We start from the raw sequence: 20,815 nt of genomic DNA, 5'->3' as shown, positions 1-20,815 counted from the left end.
ACGTTAAAGACAAGGATCAATAAAGAGAGTGTTGGCACAAGAATTCGCAAGTGACACACCCAACTCTACTATCTTTTCTCAAATGGATCTTTATTCAATCAATAGGTAAGGAATAATATTAAACAAAAAAAAAAACTATTTCCTGTTTTGGAATAGGAAGAATCAGAACTCAGAAACAGTATCTATTGAGTTAAACAATGTATGAATTCGAAGCACTTCTCCTCCAAGATTGTCTTGTGACGTAATTCTTTAATAAAGTGCACTTCATGTTTGTCTACCTATGCGTGTGTCTCGGTTTTGGTCTCTTCTTTTGCTTTTTGTTCTTCTAGGAAAAAGAACCCTCTCTTACACTGGATTTTCTACTTCAAATACACACTACAAAACGTTACCTGCGTACTTTTTTCATTAAAAGCAGAATAAATATTATACCCCTTGCGTTATTTAATTCCCATAATAATGGCTTGCACATTACAATTAAACTCTCGTAATATTATATGAAAACTGTACAATGTTTAGTAAAAAGATTATAACAACTTGTTTTAAGATATGTATGTCTTATTATAACTAGGAGTGGAGGTAGTATTTAATTATATCATGATCATGAGGGACCCTATTTTGTGAACTAAATTTGGATGATCAAATGAAAAGCCAAAAAAAATGTTATAAAAATGTGTGTGGATACCTCTTACGAGTGAAAGATCATTTCTGTGAAATGCAGAAAACGAAGGCTTAGTGTCTTTCTCTGATAAAATAATATTAAAATTTGCATGCTATGCTCCTACTAGAAGACTCGTAGATCTTGTTGTAAGAAAGAAGACATTCTAAACCATGTGAAGTTCACGACAGGTTTGTCCATGGTGCTTAGGGCTTATAACCAGGGCCATGCAGCATTTGAGGGATATTAGAGATTTTGACATTTCAGATTTGACCAAGAAGGATACATATTACGAAAGCAACGCAAGGCCACTTAATAAAGAAAATGCTGCTATGTCCCAAAGAAGATGCACTTCTTAAACTATTCTACAATGTCTCAAGCCCTCTTCACCTTCTCTTTCTCCTTCTCTTCTCCTCTGCCGTTTTCCTTCTCACCTTCTTCACCTTCTCAGGCAGATACCCCTTCATCCAAAGGTCTTCTCCATTTCTCTATCTCTTCATTACACGTTTTCTTCTGCCTCCACACTCTCACTTGTACCTTTTTTCTTTGTGTGTAGCAGGGATCAAGAATATGAATATGTGTACACCGAGGATGAAGAAGAAGAAGATACTCAAGAAGGGTATTCTTGTGTTGATTCTACCGAGGGAGAAAACATCACTTGTGGGAAAGGAGTTCCTGTGTTTGTGCACAATGAGAGGCATCAAAGGACTCATTCTTATTCGGAAGAATTCGTAAGCCCCAGAGAGAGCTTGAATGAAGAGTCAGAAGAAAACCATTATTCTGAAACGTTGTCTCTCCATAAGTCTCCGCAAGTTTCTGACTTCGACAATGAAGAGGCAGAAACGGTCGAAGAAGACTTTACAGCAAGAGATTCTGATTCTGTTCCAAAATCTACCAAAGTTACCAAAGTTGAAAGCAGGAACACCTCCCCCTTCAACCTCAACGCGTACAAAGGAAAAAAACACCATGACGGTATCTCCTTACGTTATACCTTATGTATCACCATTTTATATTAGTGTTATGGTAGTGTAAAAACCGTATTATGTATATAATTTTTGGATTTAGTTAAACTCCAATTCTAACTTTTTCAAGCTTATCAGATGACTTGCTATTAATCATGCAAAGTTTAAATTTGAGATATTCAATGGTAAGTGTAAACCTTATGAACTAGTTTTTGGTTGAGTTAGGCCTAAATCCAAAATTTAAGATTATAGTTGTGATACTCTTACATGCTCCATTTCTACAAGGTAAAGTTTCTGATGTTAGTTACTTTATGCAGACGATCACGTTAGCGTTGAAATTATCAGAAACAAGAAGGTGCAAGAGCCAAACGCTGCAAGGGATGAGAGATTCTTTGTTTTTGCTTCTACCCAGTTGCAGAGTAAGAAGTTGATGGTTGAAGAGAAGGATGATGAGTCCTCTAAATGGAAGAGCTCCATCAATTGCAGGGATTCCGAGACTGAGGAGGATGCATTTTCTTCTTCATCCAGAAGAAGTTGCCCCAAGTGGGAATCGTACACATTGTTCCAAAAATATGATGAAGAAATGGCAATCCTAGACAGAATTAGTGCACAGAAACTTCATGAAACAGGTAACAATCTTTTTTCTAATTCCAAGTGCATTACTTATAAGAAAAATTATTAATCCAATATTTCAGAGTCATTAAGGTCCATCCAAATGTCTCCAAGATCAATGTCAGAGCGTATTGTGTACAAGTTTCAGACTATAAATAAAAAATCTGTTGATGTTGGTCACAACCCATATCGTGAACTAGAGGCTGCATACGTAGCACAAATTTGCTTGACATGGGAAGCCCTTAGTTGGAACTACAAAAATTTTCGTTCCAAACATGCCTCACGCCAGGACAATGACACGGGTTGTTCTGCCACAGTTGCTCAACAATTCCAGCAGTTTCGGGTTTTGTTACAGAGATACATTGAGAATGAGCCTTATGAGCACGGTAGGAGACCTGAAATCTATGCTAGAATGAGACTTCTGGCACCCAAATTGCTTCTAGTGCCAGAATATCAAGGTAGGAATATTAGTTTTCATTCCTCTAATAGTAGCACATCTCATGTCACAAGGTGAAATAATTATGTACTTTTGTTAATTTTCTTTAAAAAAATTAGAGGAAGATCAAAAGGATGGTGGTTTTCAATGCAAAATATCATCAGCTTCATTTCTGAAGATAATGGAGGATGGGATCAAAACATTCATGAATTTTCTAAAGAATGACAAAGAAAAACCCTGTCAGATCCTTGCAGCCTACTTCAGGAGAAACCAAAGAGGCACAGTTGATCCAACACTACTGGGACTAATGAAGAAGGTTAACCAAAAGGCAAGATTCAAATTTCAAAGCAGTTGTTCTTCAACATTTGTTTTTAATTCAGTTTTCTGACACATGTTTTTGTGTCCACCTAATCTACAGAAGAGGGTGAAGGTTAAAGATCTTAACCATGCAGGGAAATGCTTGAGGAAGAGAAAGTTAAAGGTGGAAAAGGATATGGATATTTTGATGGCTCTGACAGACCTAAAAGTTGTGTCAAGGGTTTTAAGAATGAGTGAATTGAGTGAAGAGCAGTTGCACTGGTGTGAAGAGAAGATGAGCAAAGTGAGAATCATGGAAGGGAAACTTCAGAGAGATTATTCCACACCACTTTTCTTCCCCTCACATTGACTCACCAGATGGTTTTGTTTGGTGATTCCATTGTTAGTATAGTTATAATTGCACAGAAGGAATATGCATGACACTCTATAATGTTAGATTAAAGAAAATGGAGTCTTTCAACAAAACATGTGGAAACATGGATTGTGGTGTCCAAATTCAGAAAATGTTTATGTTATTATGCATTTTGAAGGTAGAAGAAGGTCAGAGACAAAGTGTTGAATCCAAATAAGAATGAACAAGGCTGTCACAGATGAAGTTGAATAAAACCATACATAGTCTTAGAGAGAAATAAATAGAGAAAATAATGCAGAAACTGTCTACAGGTTATGAGATATTTATTGAATTTACGGCAGCATACATTATCTTGTAAGAAGTTAACAATAAGAATTTTTAGAAGGATATATTCATCATTGTATATTGACATATTCCAGTTTGACTTCAAAAATACAATAAATCATATCTCTTTGTAAAATATTCTCAGTTATAGCAACAACTCAGATATTATCCTCCTCAATACAGATTCTTAACAAAATATTTATTTTTTCTTTCTAGTATACAAATATTTTTATTATTTATTTTTACCTAATTTAGAGATATTTTTTTTTTTTGGTAGGTACACTATCTTTTTTATTTTTTCTTCTAATTGTGACTACTTATTTAAATTGCAATCAAGCTTGAAACTATAATTAAAGGATTAAGTATAATAGTTTTTTTTTTTATTTATAAGCATTGATTAGTTGATGTGTATACATCTAGTAGAATTTACTTTTTAATATATATTATTGAAATAAACTAATGGCTGTTATAAGCTGAATATATACACCACAACTACCCTACTATGCAGGAACATATAAAGGACAACACCACTTCTTCATTGACATTATTCCAATTCTCCAAAAAAAATAATAATATTGAACTCAGGTTTTTTTTTATTACAAAATTGATTATATTATGATGGTTGTCCACTTGGATATGAATGTGCTGAAAAGGATCCCAAACCTAAAAACATTAACGAGACAAAGTAACCTGTCACATGAAAAATATTTTCTCTTTCCAATCTTAAAATCAATATTAAACTAAAATCAAAGTTATTATTCTTCTATAACTTCTATTGTATAATAAATTTTAATGATAATCACCAAAATGACTTTAATTTCAATTGAAAATATAATTTGAACGATATCTAAATATACTTAGTTTTTTTATATTAGTTATCTCATGTAAAATAAAATGAACATCATCAAAACTATAAAACTATTTACTGTCTTGAATCAAATTATAATGAAAGTTCAAGTATTTAGGACCACTTGTTCACTAACACTATTCAAACAAAATATATATAATAATGAAAGAACTGACTTTTCAAATTAACCTCATCAATGAGTTATGTTGTCAGTGTTATTTGTGTTACAATGTGAACATTTTCAACAGGCAAGTGTATAACTTTTTTTATTTTATCTGTAAATGGAAGAAAATATTTGATAATATTATATATATATATATAATCAATACTTTAATTTATGCAAATTTGTGCATATAAAATAACAAGAGATAAAAAAAAAACCAATTATGTAAGACTTTGATAAATTTTCACACATGACAAAGGTTAAGAATATAATATGATATTTTTCTGGGGTTTGAGAGAAAACTGAAGGACATGAAAACCATTTGCAAATGAACAAAGCATTGGGAAAATGCTCAGAGAGAAAAAGTTGGATGGTTAAAGGAAGGAAAGTTATGGTTCTTTCAAGGAGGACAATATGCTCTTTACTGCAGCACATTGTTGAATATGAGTAACTTATAAAAATAATGATATATATATACACTTTAATTTTATATATACTTATTACAAATTAATTTTTTATTACATTATATATCTTATAAATTTATAACTTATATTTCCTCTAGGTTTGTAATAAGTATTGATCCATGTTTTGGATGTCTATGAATTATTTTTTTCTTAAATATGAATAAAAATAATTTATATCAAGTATAATAGGAGCTCTGGGAGATATTGACATAGGATAATGATAGGAATTCTGGAGTATATAGGAATTCCACCATGTGTATGAAAATTTAGCACATCTTGGAAATATTGGGTGGAAGTCTTTTTTTTTTTAGTAATACCTATTTTTTTTTTGTGAATTAGATTTATGTCAATTAGCTAGTAAACTAAGGATGTGAATTATTGTATATTAAAATATATTAACAATAAAATTATACTTAATAACAAGCAGAATAAAATTAATATATAATTATGTCTTTTAAAATAAAATATCATGCATGGTCAGTTCATGTACTGAGCTAATAAAGTTGCTTAGTGAGTTTGACAAAATTTTAGAGATCTAGAAAAAAAAAATATTCTTGGTCGGGTGGGTGAGGTATAAAAAAGTTATATAATTATTTCTTTATGAAGAATGTATAATATTTTTTGTGGCATCTTTGGTTTTGTCTAAGGTGAGATGGAGAGAGATAGACACAGCAGGAATGAGATGGGAAGCTGTGTCTGGTCCATTCTGCACCTTGTTTCTTATGCCCACAAACACCGGTAGCATTTATGACACACCGCTTCGTCTTTATTATTTATATTTAATATTCATAACGTCTCCCACGCGATGTGATATTACCGATGTTATCGCTCTCAATTCAGTCCTCCAACCGCTTCTCATTTCTGAGAATTCTTATCCTATAATTATTATCTTCTAATTAGCAAATTTATGATATATAACTTTTTTTAATTAATATATATTTATTATAAAATAATAATTATGACAAGTGAATTACTTTGAAGATTTTTGATTCAAAAAGGTTTTTATTGGAGGCAACATTTTGAAATATATTTACACTCAAGGAATGCTAGATTCTAATTGATTTAAAATATTGAGATACACTTTAAGTTTATTTTAATTTTATAAACTCAAAAAATAATAAATTTTATTAGGATAAACTCTAATATACTATTTTAATAATATATTAAAAAGTGAATTTAAAACTTAAATTAATTCTACAAAATTAATTTATAAGGCGAGATTTACACTTATTTTTATACTGTAAATTGACATTATTTTTAGTTGATATGGAACTTCTAACAGTCCCTTCTCAAACCGAGACATATACATTGGGTCACTATCAGACCAGCTATTAATGTCTAGTCTCACACCCATAAGATGTTTATGCCTTAGTGTGATGGAGTGTATTGGAAGTCTGATATGACTAGATATAAAGTAAAATTTAAAATATAAATAATGCAAACCTCACTTACAAGCCAATTTTACAAGGTTGAGTTAGACTTAAAAGCTACTTTTAATATTAGAGTCATGAGTCAAAGTCTATCCCAATAAAGTTTGTTGGATACATTGTTTCACTCACTACCCGACCACCCATTGTGTCTGTCTCACGCTCCAGATGTATATATCTAGGCGTGAGAGAGATGTTGAAAGTACCACATCAACTAGAATATGACTTTAGTTGGATTAATAGAATTGAATAATCTTAAATGTAGTTTACAATTTATGTATTAAATTTATTATGATTTTTCTTATGAAATTTATGAAGAAAATTGATTACTTATATGTATTTTTTATGCTCTAAATTTTAGTGTATTGTATTTAATTTGACTAATAGTAATTATTATATAATATACTTTGTTCTACATGTGTTATTTGGCACACTTGCTAAAATGATTAAGTTGATTAGTTTATAAGAGAAATTGATTGTGGAAAGAACATTTTTCTCAACAAATTTGATTAAAAGAGTTTATGTGATTCCCTAACGTTATATCATACATATATATTAGAATTGCACTTGTTCTTTAAATTGCAATCTTAAATTTAATTTATACTTGTTTTTGTGTGTGATAGAGATGTCCTCATAAGATCCTAACTTCTCTTGCCTTGCTACTTAAGATGTTCTCTCCTTGTTTATATATTTAACTTGAGGTTGAGTACCTGCAAAGACTTTGATACTCAAGTCAACAAGTGGTATGAGATGTTATGTATATGTATTCTCAAAATAATTGTCTTACCAGGTGACTTTATTTATATATCTTTTCATATGTATCGTTACTTGAATAAGCCTAACTTAACTATTCCATCTCTATTTTAGGAATATGTAATATGTGGATATCATATTAAATTTCATATCATAATGTTACATTGATACATTATGAGCCTTAAATGCAAGTTGTGGTGATGTTGGCTAACTTAGCATGACATTATCACATATAATGTACCATGATCTCAGTTATATGTTGTACATTATCATCTTAAACTTGTAGTTGCATCTTAGAAGAGTCTATTTTGGTTACATGCCGAGATAATGTCTGCATAATACCGTGGATACAAGAAAAGTTCCTTTTTTATCTAACATGTTGCCTATGACATTACCTAGCACACTAGCCTCCAATCTCAAGGAATGTAGATAGGTAGGGATTGAAATACATCATTATGACAGACACAACAATTGACAAGGTAGTGAAAATGTCTTGTCACTATATCCACTAGATGAAAAAGATATGAGAAAAATGGAAATAATTGTTTCAAAGTGTGAAAATGGTCTATAAATAAGGCAAAGTGTTACATTGATATTGATTTTAAGGCGTATTGAGTTGTAAAATTTGATGATATTATATTGACTCTATTAGTATCTAACTTATATAGAGGAAGATATCTAGTGTTGAGAGTCGATAAATGTTTCTACAGTCGGATGTTTCAATATGGAACAAGACTAAACCACGTAGGTATAAGGAATTTATCTGGTCATACTTGAAGAGGACATTGTTTCTAACTTATTGCTCTGTGAGAGCGTGCTCCTTGGAAGTATAAGATGACATGCTAGATGCAAAATCTTTGAGTCTACTCAATATATGTATCTTTTGAAAGTAAAGTCAAATATTTAAGTATTGTGGACCATGAGTACGCATGTCTTGTTAACATTTAATTATTGTCATCAGTAATTCATATAAATGAAATTCATTATGGATTGAAATTCATATAAATTATTAATTACACTAACTTACATTGTTTCTGATTTGTGATTTACTTATATATTATGATATATATTATACTTAAACTGAATATGGTACATGTAAGAGCAATGAAAAATAAAGAGACTTCTACTAGATAGTTTAAAGCTTAATTTTTTTATTTTAAATATATATCTAGATGTGTATTAATGCACTCCTATCGTCATTGTAAATATTTCATTTTGAAGGATAGACCTTAAATTTATTTTGAACATTTGGAGTTTCAAATATAACTTAGAAGTTCTAAATGATTGTGTTTAATATCTTAATTATGATGTTCTTTTTTCAGTGTACTATTATACTAATATAGGTTATAATAATTATATATAATTAAAAATTACTTTTAGTAATTAATAATAAATATTTATTTATATTATATTTTAAAAAATATTTTGGATTCATGTTTTTTTACCTAAATATTTTTTTCCACATATATATATATATATATATATATATATATATATATATATATTTTGTCTATAAAAAAAATTGCCACTCATTTGTTTAATATTAGAAAATTGAGATAATATATAATTAAAATTTTATAAGGATCAAAAGTGCATATCTACATATCAAAAAGTGAATTTAAGCCAATATTAAATGAATTTAATGAACCATCCTAACTAGTGAAATTAGATACTACCTTAGTATATATTAACATTTAAGGTTATTTCATTCATGTTAAGAACAACAATTAATGCATAACTTTTTTGAAACAATTTTACTAAAACAGTCTCAATGTTTATAAATGTAATATTTTGACTACGACGAAAACTATAAATTTGATGACATGTTAGCAAAAATGAGACATGCTTCTTTCACAGATGAAAATATCACTCAATTTGAATTTTTTTCAATTGGTTAAAAATGTAGTCATTTTGAAATAAAAATGACTTATTCTATCAATTACTATTTTCGCATACATTAAAAATAACAATAAATATATTACAGTATTTTTTATTCTATTATCTATCTCGTTATGTGCAATATATGTCTTATTTAGGAATTAAGTTTACTATAATATATTAGTTGACAATTTTTTCAATTTCAAGCCATTCAACTTCGTTAAAACTACAATTATTTTAATTATAATTCTTGACATCGTTACTGTGATCACCATTTTTATTACTCTCATAATTATTTTATATATATATATATATATATATATATATATATATATATATATATATATATATATATATATATATATATATATATATATTGTCTCTATCTAATAGTATAACTAATTCTATTGTATATTATAAAAATCACAATATTTACTTTCACACCACAACATCATATTGTTTTAATTATACTATTATAATCAATTTAACCATTTTATTAAAACTTTGGATTTTACTTTTACTGTCGTTTGTTATTATCATTTGATTTTCACTCCTGTTATTCTTATTATATTATTTAACTTTAGATTTTGATTGAGAAAACCTCTGTTTCGCAATCTCCAACAAAGTAACAAAAGATGAGAACTTAATTGAATACTCCATAAATATTTTTTTAAAAAAAAAACTCAATTTAAAATAACCAAATAATTTAAAACATAATTAAATCTTATTATTTTAATCATTATTATCACCTACTTGTCCTATCTAATATAAATTTACTATTAATATAACACCATCATTATAACAAAGAAGACAACTTCATTACTCTAATTATGTTAATATTAACTTATTATTTTTATTATCGTGATTATAATTTGTGTTCCTATTATTATTATTTATATTAATGTTATCATTTTATTGTTTTTATTATCCATCATTGTTACAATGCATGGCTATTACTTTTACTATCAATACACTCATCACCTATTTATATCTTGTCTTTCACATTTAACAAGATTGAATATATTAATATTTATTTTATTTTTATCCTATCATTTTTTTTTCTTATTTTTATCATCTGAACATATTATGATTTGATTTGGAAACAATCTTTACTCTTTAAATAAATACATAACTTTGAAAAAAAATATTGATGCTAGCCAATCAATTTAAATTATTTCATGTGCCTAAAATCAAGTTGAATGGATGGATTAATTTTATTCATATTTCAGTTAATAAATTAGCATAAGAAAGCCAACATCTATAAGCTAAATATTAATTTATAAGAAATTAAAATCATTATTTTGGTAAATAAATAAAGCTCACACATATACGTATATGTATATAACAAATAACAGTACCGTTTCCGACCGAACAACAATAAATGCGTACACGTTGTCAACACAAGACTAATGAGAAAAAAAAAAAAAAGTAACGAGAGAATCATGGCCACGTGTGGATGACATCGCGTCACCACTCACAAAACAGACATATCACATTAGACAGAATCCCAGATCTCAATCATTCATCGATGTTCCACAAGTGAGGTCTCACATCTTACCGCTGCACCTTCACCTACTGTATAAAATCCTTAATCCCTTCTTATCCTTCCCTCTTGCACTCATTTCTCTTCTTCTGCTCCGCCTTCCTCTTCTCCTCTCAGTCTGCCCCTCTCACTCTGTGATAGGCAGCTCAGGTACTCTCTCTCTCTCTCTCTCTCTCTCTCTCTCTCTTCCACTCTCTCTATATATACACACCCTTCTTTGTGTCTTTTGTTCACAAAAAAAAGTTACTGGCAAAGTTATCTTTGTTTTTGTGTTGGTGAAGTCTCAAAATTTAAAGTCTTTTGAGATTATTCATCTGCTGAAAATAAAGAAAGTTTGAGAAGACGGTCGGTGTTTTTCATGTCTTCTTTCATTCAAGTGTCACTATTTTTCACGGGCTGGTGGATTTAGGAAATTGTGAAAACGGGTTTCTTTCTGATAACAGTTTTATCACTTTCTTTCTTTCAGTTTTTCTTTTTACTGCTTGGTTTGGTTTAGTTCAATTTATCCCCTGCTTCTGAAACCAAAGCAACCTGTGATTAGAAAATAAATTTTTTAATTTGTTGTTTGATGTGGTTGCAGGTGTTCCTTGTCAAGATCTGTGAAAAGATGAATAGCTACAACTATTACGGCTACCAAGAGAAGAACACCTTCACAAGCTGTGAGGAGATGAGGATGGAATCAGTGATTTGCCCCAAACCTAGACGATTAGGTCTCATGAACCACTCTTCCATCAACACACACATCAGACCCTTTAGACACCCCATCAGGTAATTCTCTCTTCCTTTTCCTTTTTAGCCATTTTTATTTGTGGTTTGAAGCCAATTTTGTCATAAAAATTCTGACTTTTTTTTGTTGTTAAAAAAATGCAGCTATCAATCCGAGGTGGAAGATTCAGGAGTTGGGGCAGAGCTTTTGGACATCATCCTCCCCAAGGTTCTTTTCTATATTAATCTTTTGTTATTTTGTTATGTACTAGGAAACATAACTTAGAGTACGGAAATGGTAGGAAATTTGTCTATTTTTTTAGAGGAAAAAATAATAACATTTTTTTCCTTTTACAAGTATTTCTCTGAGAAACAGCTGTTATTATATATGATAAAAAAAAAGGTTTTCTATGATAAAAAATGTTTTCTCCTGATGCCCCTCGAATCAGTGTTGATTTCTGTAGAGCTAAGTTTTTCCCTCGGAAACAGAAAAAAAAAACTTGCATTATTAAAGTTGACTTCTTAGAATACTTCAAAGTTACATTTATTTTTGCAGTTGAATAAAACATGAATTTTATTTTAACCTATTGAATGTCATTTGGGATTTTTGAACAAATTAATTTGGACCACAGACATTTCCATTGGAATGTGAGCAAGTGTGAGGAATTGAGTCCGAGTAAATAAGCATTGAGTCAATTTGTAGTGATAATGATTCATGATGAGGACTTATGTATGATGGCATCTTTGTGATCAATTTCTGGGACTTGTGGAAATGATGTAACCTAACCAAACTTATTCTCTGATTTGTTTTTGTCAGGAAAGCTGCTATCTGGCAAGATCCGGAGGGCAAGTGGTAGCATCATCACCACCGTTTTTCTGTGGATCTCCTCCAACCAGGGCCTCGAATCCTGTAATTCAAGATGAGCAATTTGGTAATGGGAATTTTAGTCCATTTGGTAATGGGAGTTTTAGTCCATTTACCGAGACATCCTCTTCTGTCTCTTCCTCAGCTCGAGGCTGTGTTCCAATGAAATTTGGTCAGACTCAAGCTGCTGTGAGGATAGAAGGTTTTGACTGTCTTAACAGAGATAGGAGCAGCTGCAGCATCTCTGCTGTGGCATAATCCATTTTTGCACAAAAGAAAAAATAAAAGAAAAGAGAGAAAACTAATACAGAAGCAGAGAAAAGATGGTAGAGGACTAAAAGTCAATGAAGGTCAAATAGCTGGTGACTTATTTTTGTTTGGAAAGAGGGGCTAATCATGCTGTTAGAGTACTATCTGTATATACAAGTGATCTATGGAAGTTTGTTTTCAGAGTTTGGTGTCATGCAACATTTAAGATGGGGGAAGGGTGGCTTTTCTGTTGTTATTCCTTGTGATCAATAAAAAAAGGACTTGGCGTTGAAAAAAAATGGACATCTCTCTTGTTAGGTTCGTAGAGTCTTACAATTTGTTGTGTCTGTCACTCAGATCCTCCCGTTGTAATTGTAATTTGGAGGAGATTGAGAAAAACTAGTCTTTTTGGAATTTTGTACATTAGTTTTTTTTATTAATATTTTGTGGGTGCCCTTTTCGGTGTTGCCTATTTGATATGATGTTATATTAATCTCTAAGAATCTGTGTATTCAACGCACCTCGCCCCGATGATTTGGTTCTTTGAAGAGAGAGACATATGAAGAAAAAATATTGATTTTTGGATTAAGAGTATATTAGGAACAAAGAGTTATTTATGGTCAGATTTGAGGGGCTGCTTGTGTTTCAATTATGGACCACTTGTTGTAATGTGAGAATGTTGTGAAAAGGAGTTCCGTATCAATTAGATATAGATAAGTGATTAAAATTTCGTTTTTTTAGTATTTGCGGTGGTGATGTGATTAAAATTTCATTTTTGTAAACATAACATTTATTCAATACTGTTTTGATTTATTTTAAGGTGATGTGATTAAAAAGGTGATGTGATTAAAATTTCATTTTTTTAACGTAACATTTATTCAATTCTTTTGATTTTAAGGATGTTGTGAAAAAGAGTGTGATATCAATTAGATATAGATATGTGATTAAAATTTCATGTGTTTTTTAAGGTGATGTGATTAAAATTTCATTTGTTTTTTAAGGTGATGTGATTAAAATTTCAGTTTTTTTGACGTAACATTTATTCAATTCTGATTTGATTTTAAGGATGTTGTGAAAAAGAGTGTGATATCAATTAGATATAGATATGTGATTAAAATTTCATTTGTTTAACGTATCATTTATTCAATACTGTTTTTTATTTTAAGGTAACGTGAAAGATGTTGTGGAAAAGAGTGTTGTATCAATTAGATATAGATGTGAATATATTTTTTATAACGTAACATTTATTTAATACTGTCTATATTAATGGTTTTGCTATAAAAAAAAATGAACATTTAAGAACAATATTGAAAAGATGACGAACACATAATTTTGTCCACAGAGATACAATATTTCTAAATGTGTTTAATTTGTTAAATTATAAGCCTTACACTGTTGTAATATTCTTCTTTTAATATAATGTATTTTGTTAGTGTGGTGAGTCATTTTTAACAAAAAAAAATGATACTATGCTAAGCTTATACATAAACTTGGAATGCTATAAATCCTTCTATTTTATTTGAAACTGATGGTGTTTAGGTCCTATGCTAAGCTTATACATAAACTGGCACATTTTCTATGTTTTTTCTTTGTAGGTGACGAGTTGGATGCAAATACCCTCAAAAGTGTCACCAACATGACTAAAAAAAAGTAAACTATTGCATACCAATGAAATATTTACACGGTGCCTGTCAAAGAGTGAAAGTGAAATATGAATTGTCGCTTCTGCTTCCTACTTTACTTCCACAGTTTTGGAGGCTTAAGGGTGCCTATACTCATGCTTTTTTTAATACCTGAAATCAAATTTGTGAAACAGAGTTGAAAAGTTGAATGAGCATAGATGTTAAGAAGAGTGTTAACGTAGTATGCGTATACACACTTGATGACTTCTTCACTGGTTCCTTTACTGGAGCCGGCAGGTGGGGATTGTAGGGATTGTGTTTGATGAAGTTCGGCCAAATTTCCTCATCGCTTGAACAGTTCTGCGAAGTCCTTTAGACCTGCAAAAAAAAGAAACGAATAAATTTTAAGTATGACCACTAAATGATTCAGGTGGTGTTCTGTTAATTTCCTTTCTGATGTAAAGATTTAATAAGCACTACTCACATCTTCTCTGATGGTGGTTTTGGGACTTCAGTGAGACTGGAATTTTCAGAACCATCAGGTTTCTGTGCCTGCAGCAACACCACCGTCAGAAAAATCACTTGATCTTCCGTCAAAGTCAGAATCTGTACATCCTGAAGTTTCTGCAGTTGCAACAAAATCATTTTGTTGTGCATGATCATCAATTGGTTGGGGGCTAGCAGATTGTAACTGGATACTACTTCTACTTCGTGGAATTATATTTCGCTTAACTCTGCTACCAGCTAAACCTTTCATGGCTTGAAGCCTCTCAATCTCCTCATCTTTTGCCAAAATAGAGCTCTTCAAAGAAGACACCTAGAAAGTCAACCAAAGGAGGGGATGATTACTCATCTGGTTCATTCACAAACATGAAAACAGTCATGCCAACATAATCAATTGGGTACCTGTTCCATCATTTCTCTAAAGTCTTTGCCCTCTTTGTTACTTCGTGCAGCTCCTAATTCAACTCCAGAAACCCTCTCAGCAAACTTTAAAGTGCTCAGAGTTTCAGAATACTGAACTTACGTCTGAATTGATTTGGACGAACATGAGCGTCTTTGCTTGACCACCTGTGTGGTAAGATCAAAGGCAAGATTCAAAGATCAGAAGAAAGTCTACCTTGAAAAGATTCAAGGTTGGTTAATAAAGATTTACCAAGAGAAGTTTGTAGAAGTTGAGTAAGCTTGCTGTTTCTGTATGGTACATGAGAGCTCTTTTGAGAAAGGGAAAAAATAACATCTCCAAGGGCAGCTAGTGATCTGTTTATATGCTGTGCTTCTTTGAGCCTATCCCCAATTACTTCAGAACGATCTACTCTTTCACTTCCAGCCAAATCTACCAAATGAAGATTACCAGCCATAGTGCAACCAGTCTTTAAGTCCTTCCCGGTAACGTGAACTGAGACAACACTGTGTACATAAGTTTGCATGATGTCATCACAATGAAAATCTTTCATTTCAATGTTGAATGATAAAAAAGGTAAGGACAAAAAAAACCGGTGCAACCTGTGAGAACGGCTACTTCGTTCATTCATAGCAGTTGCAGCAATGGCTCTATTTTTAAGTCCAATTTCCATTAGCTTAATAACATCTGAAGGTAATTTCACTGGGAACAAGCTAGCATCTGGGACTACTAAGCCATTTGGTCGAGATTGAGTCAATATCCCAAGTGTGTGCATTTAAGGAAATCAGAGACACAAAATGTAGAAGAAGAAAATCCATGCAAAGATTGACATGTTCAAAGTTACTGAAAAAAGGATATCTTTTTGGATGAAGCATATGTTGTTAACAAGTCACGGACTTGCTCGTTATATATCTCAACCATTTGAACTCCGATCTCATATTCCACTATATTTTGTCTACTTGTGGAAATCCTGAAGAGGTCATTTAGAGCTCGATAGTTAACACCGATAGTCTCGCTTGTTGCCCCATTTGGACCAGTCTGAGAAAAGTTGGCATCTTATAGAATAAAGAATTCCTTCAATAAATGATGTATGAGATGAAAATCAACATATCGAGAAGGTCCATACCATTGTATAAGTTTTCCCTGAACCAGTTTGACCATAAGCAAATATACACACATTATACCCATCTAGAACTGATCTAGTGAAGTCTTGGATGTCGGAGTATACCTCCGCTGCATTGTTCAGATTACTATCATTAGTACAACACTAGAATGTAAACAAAAAAAAAAGGGAGAAACTGTAATTTCGAAGTAATCATAAAAAATGGTGCGTTTATGTTATTAAACCTTGAGTTGCGGCAGGGTTGAAAACCCTGTTAAATTTAAATGATCGAAGAGTATCTTTTCCTTCTTTGGATGGATTTGCCACAACCAAATCATTTTCACCAACGTGTTCAACAATAGACTCTTTTTCCAATTTTCCTATTGCCGATGGTCGAATTCGACAATATACTCTGATATTTCCTGTATCATAATAAAAAAACTGAGTTCATAGTACACTTACACATCAATAACCCAGTAGAAAAGACAATATAATGCCACCTTTTAGTTCTTGAATCTCATTGAACAGTTTTTTATTTTCAGCCATAACAACGTGGTAGTTTTCAGCTGCCTGTAGAAGTGGTTTAAGTTTTACACCTGAACAGATAATTTACAATCAAATGGTCAGAGTTATCTTCAAAGAAGGAAAGAGGGAACAGTAGAGTAACATTCTAATAACAAGACCTACCCAATAGATCCAACTCCCCTGCATAAACCGTTTGCTCTTTTATTACATTTTGCTTAGTGGATTCCAAAGATAACTTCATTTTCTGGATGATATCAAATTCAGTACAAAATTGTAATGTTTGACATCACCAAGATAACATTGACATTAACACATTTGTAAGTGTACCTGTAGTGAACTGAATTGAAATGTTATGACAGTCAGAAATCGGTTCATTTTCATGTTCCACTTCTGATCTTTTGAATCCGAAGAAACCTCAAGTTCCTTAACCTTATTTCTTAACTCTTTTAATTGATGCTCATATTCTTCACACTTTTGTTCCAATTCTGATTTGACATCCTTTTCCAACTGGGACCGCTGTACTTCAAATGCTGTTTTAGTTGTTTCTAGCGCTTGCTTCAAAGCTAAAATTTCTGAATCTTTGTGCTCCCGTTCTTTCATCGACCTAGCAATTTCCTCATCATTTGCTGTCTTAACCTCTTCTTGAAACTTTTCAACCTGCATTTAAGGGCCAAAGAGCACATAAAAATACAAATAACATGAAAATAATTTATCAAAGAATAAAACTTGGATTTGTTTTTAAATTTTCTACTAAACAATTTATTGTTCTATCTCAAAAATCCTTGTGATAAAAGTTAGAAATTACATCTAAATTTGTCTTTAAACTAAAACCTCCTGGTCTTGTCTTGTCCCTCTAAATGTACTAATATAAAGTAAGAAACCGATACCTTATTTTGTAATACTTTCAATTGGTATTCATATTCTTGGGCCTTTTCTGTCCATGCCTTAGCACCTTTTGCTTCTTCTTCAAGTTGAGAGAATTGTGCTTCATATGTTCTTTTGGCTGTTCCCAGTTCGCTCTTCAAAGCTGAAATTTCCATTCTTTTGTCCTCCTGTTCTTTCATCAACCTAACTAATTCATCTTTCATATTTTCAGCCTGTATTGAAGGTCCAAAGATCTCAAAATACTAATAGTATGAAAATAATTTATCAAAGGATAAAACTTAAATGCAGTTCTTTAGATGGTTTGTGTAGTTTTCAAACAAAAATTAGAGTATTATCTCATCTCAAGACTACAAGTAATAAAAAGTTTCAGTATACGTTACCAAGCTAAAAATTTGATTTTGAATTTCTGAACAAAGAATAACATCATAAGTATGTGTGAAACAGTATTTGAGTTTTGTCTAATAACTAAAACTTCTTGGTCTTGTCCTGATTTCTCTTCTAGTGTTGTGTAGCAATAATACATTGCTTATCGAGTAAAGAGAGAAACCTTACCTTATTTCTTACTTCTTCTATTTGTTGTTTATATTCTTGAACCATATGTGTCAGTTCTGCTTTAGCACCCTCAGCTTCTGCTTCCAACCGTGCGAATTGCACTATAGATGTTCTTTTGGCCGTTTCCAGTTCTATCTTCAAAGCTGAAATTTCCAATATTTTGTCCTGCTGCTCTTTTATCAACCTACCAACTTCTGTCTCATCAACCTTATTTTCTTCCTCTTTGATCCTCTCACGCTTTATCGAAGGGACAAAGAGCCCAAAATCCAAACAACAAAAAAAATAATTTAATTAAAAGTATATCAATATATTGTTTATTGTACAAAGCATGAAACCATTATCATTAACTGCTGATTTATGTAGAAAATTCATACCAATATGATAGTTTTACAGATATAAAATTGATCTACTTCTAAATTCTCATAGAATGATAACTCAAAACTATCTGTGATACCTCATTCTCATCTTTAGTTTCGGATGCAAGTGTCTCGAGTACTCTTATTCTGGACTGGTATTTTTCTTCTCGAGCCTTGAAAAGATTGTTTTGCTGAAGTGACAGGACAATAAAGTGATTTGAAGAAAGTGACTAAGAAATCAAAAGTAACAAACTAACTAACTAGCTTTTGAAAATAATGTAATGAACATGACATACAGTTCGTAAATGTTCTGCTTGAGTTGACATTCGCCGTTCAATCTCTTGCGCAACCTTTCTCAATAAGCAAGCCACACGCTGAGAAACAAAGACAATAAACCATGTTTATGAAACTGTATGCGGTATATTTGTTTGTGCTGCAAACCAATTGCGTTGATTGTATACGTGTAAACCAATTGCATGGATTATATACATGTAGTTTAATGAATGAGTTTATGTAACACCAAACCAAAGTCTCCAAGGCCATACATGAGGTATTTCCCCATTTCTTCTTTCAACACTTTCTTCAAGAATACCATTCACAACACTCAGAAGCGACTGAGTGGGAGCATTCTGCAAAATTAGACTCTGAAACATATCAGTCATGTATCAAACAGAAAAACCATGTTCATCTGTAAACATGCATTAAAGTGTATATGGAAGTAAACTTTAAGAACTTACATCTATATTGTTTGATTTCATCATTTCTGATATTTTTTCAGGTGGAAGATCAATGTAACTTCCTGGTTTCAGTTGAAACACCTCATGGAAATTATGACCAGCATGGTGTATTAATGAGGCTGATTGCTCTGTCGAATATACAAATGAGTAAAACTGACTACTTAAACACGGAGAACACAGTCTATTTGGAAACTGGTGATGATAAAAAAGTATATACTAGTAGTATTTTAGCAAGAAATTACAAGGAAATTGCCTTCCACACAAAAGTTAAGATTTAAATTTAGGACAAGTGTATAATGTCGTAAGTTCTCTTGACACTGTTTCTCTAGTTAAAATCGGCATTTCATCTCAGTAAAACTAATAATTTATCCTTAGCTTTTTAATAGTACAAGGTCGTACTTAAATTTTGCTGTTAAGGAAATTCAAGATACAGGTCAATTTTCTTGATTGTTAACATAACCTTGGCACCATGTTCAGAAAGTGGTATGCTTAAACAAACACAAAAAACGAAGTCCGAGTTTAAATTCACCGAACCCTGCACAGATGGGGAACTCATAACACGCTGCAACTTTGACGAAATTGAAAACTTCTTTTGCTCTCCACCAAATGTTGTAGAACAATGATGATGATGGAATGGTGAATTCACACGAGGGCTGACTGTGATGGAACTAGGAAGATTATCTCCAAAACCATGCTGCAAACTTTTTTTTCTGAGTATTAAAAGACATTCCACAACAGCTTTCATAGACCCCTACACAACAAAAGAACATGGTAACCCAACAGGGAACATGAACCAAGCTGATGAAAAACTCATGCATCAAAACAAAACTAATGCTATACATGAAGATACATAAGGTTTTTACTATAATTCAAAGATAAAGATTTTACTGATAATGTTCCTGTCATCAGTTGACAGAAATAAGTTTGTATCAAAGTTAAATTCATGTAATACTTAAAGCCTGATTGATTACAATTGTGTAACTCCCGTTAAACTAAGTTTATGCACGACACAAAGTAGGCTTCGTACCTTTTCTAGGTCTGAGATTTCAAACCGGAGCAATCCCGTTAGATCCAAAACTTTCAGAAAGGATTTAACATTTTCTGATTGTGATGGCAGAACATTATCAGGTTCACTAACCTACACAAGAGAATCCAGACTAAAAGATATATCTCAAATCACTTGCAAATTTAGAGCTAGTTAAAAGGTTAAAAAGTGTTACCACATTCACAATACCAGGTCGTAGCTTGTTCAGTATCTGGCACAAAACAGTACCATTACTCAAGCATGCTCTTAATTCACCATCCGTGACATTTGGTGGAAATTTCAATGAAGGAATAAGGCTAGATAACCACTGAACCAAAAGCAATCGATTTTTGGCTGAAAATATTCCAATTATGGGAGGAGATTACCACATGAATGAATACATACAACAGGCAAATTGGCAATAGGCGTGGTAAGGAACTAAGTAAGTCCTATTCCATTACCTTCCAACTCAACATTGTGGGATTGAAAACTCCCATTTTCAAAGGAACTATCAATTGGGCAGCCCAATTCTGTAGCTTCTGAGGGGAAATTCAT

The 20,815-nt window shown here is 31.7% G+C and overlaps 3 protein-coding genes across 4 annotated transcripts; 2 read left to right on the top strand and 1 right to left on the bottom strand.

Annotated features, from left to right (window-relative positions):
* Positions 1-773: 773 nt before the first annotated feature.
* On the top strand, positions 774-3,815 carry LOC124837604 (uncharacterized). Its single transcript, XM_088093801.1, has 6 exons — positions 774-1,128; positions 1,215-1,627; positions 1,935-2,246; positions 2,313-2,687; positions 2,785-2,993; positions 3,084-3,815. Exons 1-6 carry the CDS (start codon positions 980-982, stop codon positions 3,330-3,332), a joined length of 1,707 nt encoding a protein of 568 aa, XP_087949927.1. The 5' UTR covers positions 774-979; the 3' UTR covers positions 3,333-3,815.
* A 6,911-nt stretch (positions 3,816-10,726) lies between these two features.
* LOC124839641 (uncharacterized) lies at positions 10,727-13,032 on the top strand. Of its 2 annotated transcripts, none has more exons than XM_047315528.2 (4): positions 10,727-10,884; positions 11,315-11,502; positions 11,605-11,668; positions 12,257-13,032. In XM_047315528.2, the coding sequence occupies exons 2-4, from the start codon at positions 11,342-11,344 to the stop codon at positions 12,560-12,562; spliced, it is 531 nt and encodes a 176-aa protein (XP_047171484.1). In that variant the 5' UTR covers positions 10,727-10,884; positions 11,315-11,341; the 3' UTR covers positions 12,563-13,032. The 2 variants fall into 2 exon arrangements, with proteins under 2 accessions (XP_047171484.1, XP_087949903.1); XM_088093777.1 differs by lacking the exon at positions 10,727-10,884 and adding an exon at positions 10,978-11,079.
* Positions 13,033-14,055: 1,023 nt separating this feature from the next.
* Positions 14,056-20,815, bottom strand: LOC124839643 (kinesin-like protein KIN-14P). Its single transcript, XM_088095100.1, is given in 25 exon segments — positions 14,056-14,346; positions 14,433-14,471; positions 14,474-14,553; positions 14,660-14,715; positions 14,717-14,992; positions 15,082-15,192; positions 15,194-15,246; positions 15,332-15,585; positions 15,682-15,846; positions 15,939-16,117; positions 16,206-16,312; positions 16,427-16,603; positions 16,682-16,777; positions 16,869-16,950; positions 17,034-17,363; positions 17,594-17,803; positions 18,144-18,380; positions 18,598-18,690; positions 18,796-18,873; positions 19,045-19,128; positions 19,237-19,364; positions 19,771-19,987; positions 20,264-20,374; positions 20,457-20,614; positions 20,722-20,815. Coding segments are annotated over 25 exon segments (3,471 nt in total). The 3' UTR covers positions 14,056-14,290.

The sequence above is a fragment of the Vigna umbellata genome, chromosome 7 (assembly GCF_029865625.1).
Source record: "Vigna umbellata cultivar VRB3 chromosome 7, Vumbellata_1.0, whole genome shotgun sequence".
In the NCBI taxonomy this organism is placed as follows: Eukaryota; Viridiplantae; Streptophyta; class Magnoliopsida; order Fabales; family Fabaceae; genus Vigna; species Vigna umbellata.
This window is presented reverse-complemented; position numbering and strand designations above follow the sequence as displayed.

Coding starts and splice junctions, on each gene's coding strand:
- LOC124837604 (XM_088093801.1), top strand. CDS start 980: ATGCTGCTATGTCCCAAAGAAGATGCACTTCTTAAACTATTCTACAAT. Junction 2,688..2,784: donor TCTAGTGCCAGAATATCAAG/GTAGGAATATTA, acceptor TAAAAAAATTAG/AGGAAGATCAAAAGGATGGT. Junction 2,994..3,083: donor TGAAGAAGGTTAACCAAAAG/GCAAGATTCAAA, acceptor CCTAATCTACAG/AAGAGGGTGAAGGTTAAAGA.
- LOC124839641 (XM_047315528.2), top strand. CDS start 11,342: ATGAATAGCTACAACTATTACGGCTACCAAGAGAAGAACACCTTCACA. Junction 11,503..11,604: donor CCCTTTAGACACCCCATCAG/GTAATTCTCTCT, acceptor AAAAAAATGCAG/CTATCAATCCGAGGTGGAAG. Junction 11,669..12,256: donor TGGACATCATCCTCCCCAAG/GTTCTTTTCTAT, acceptor TGTTTTTGTCAG/GAAAGCTGCTATCTGGCAAG.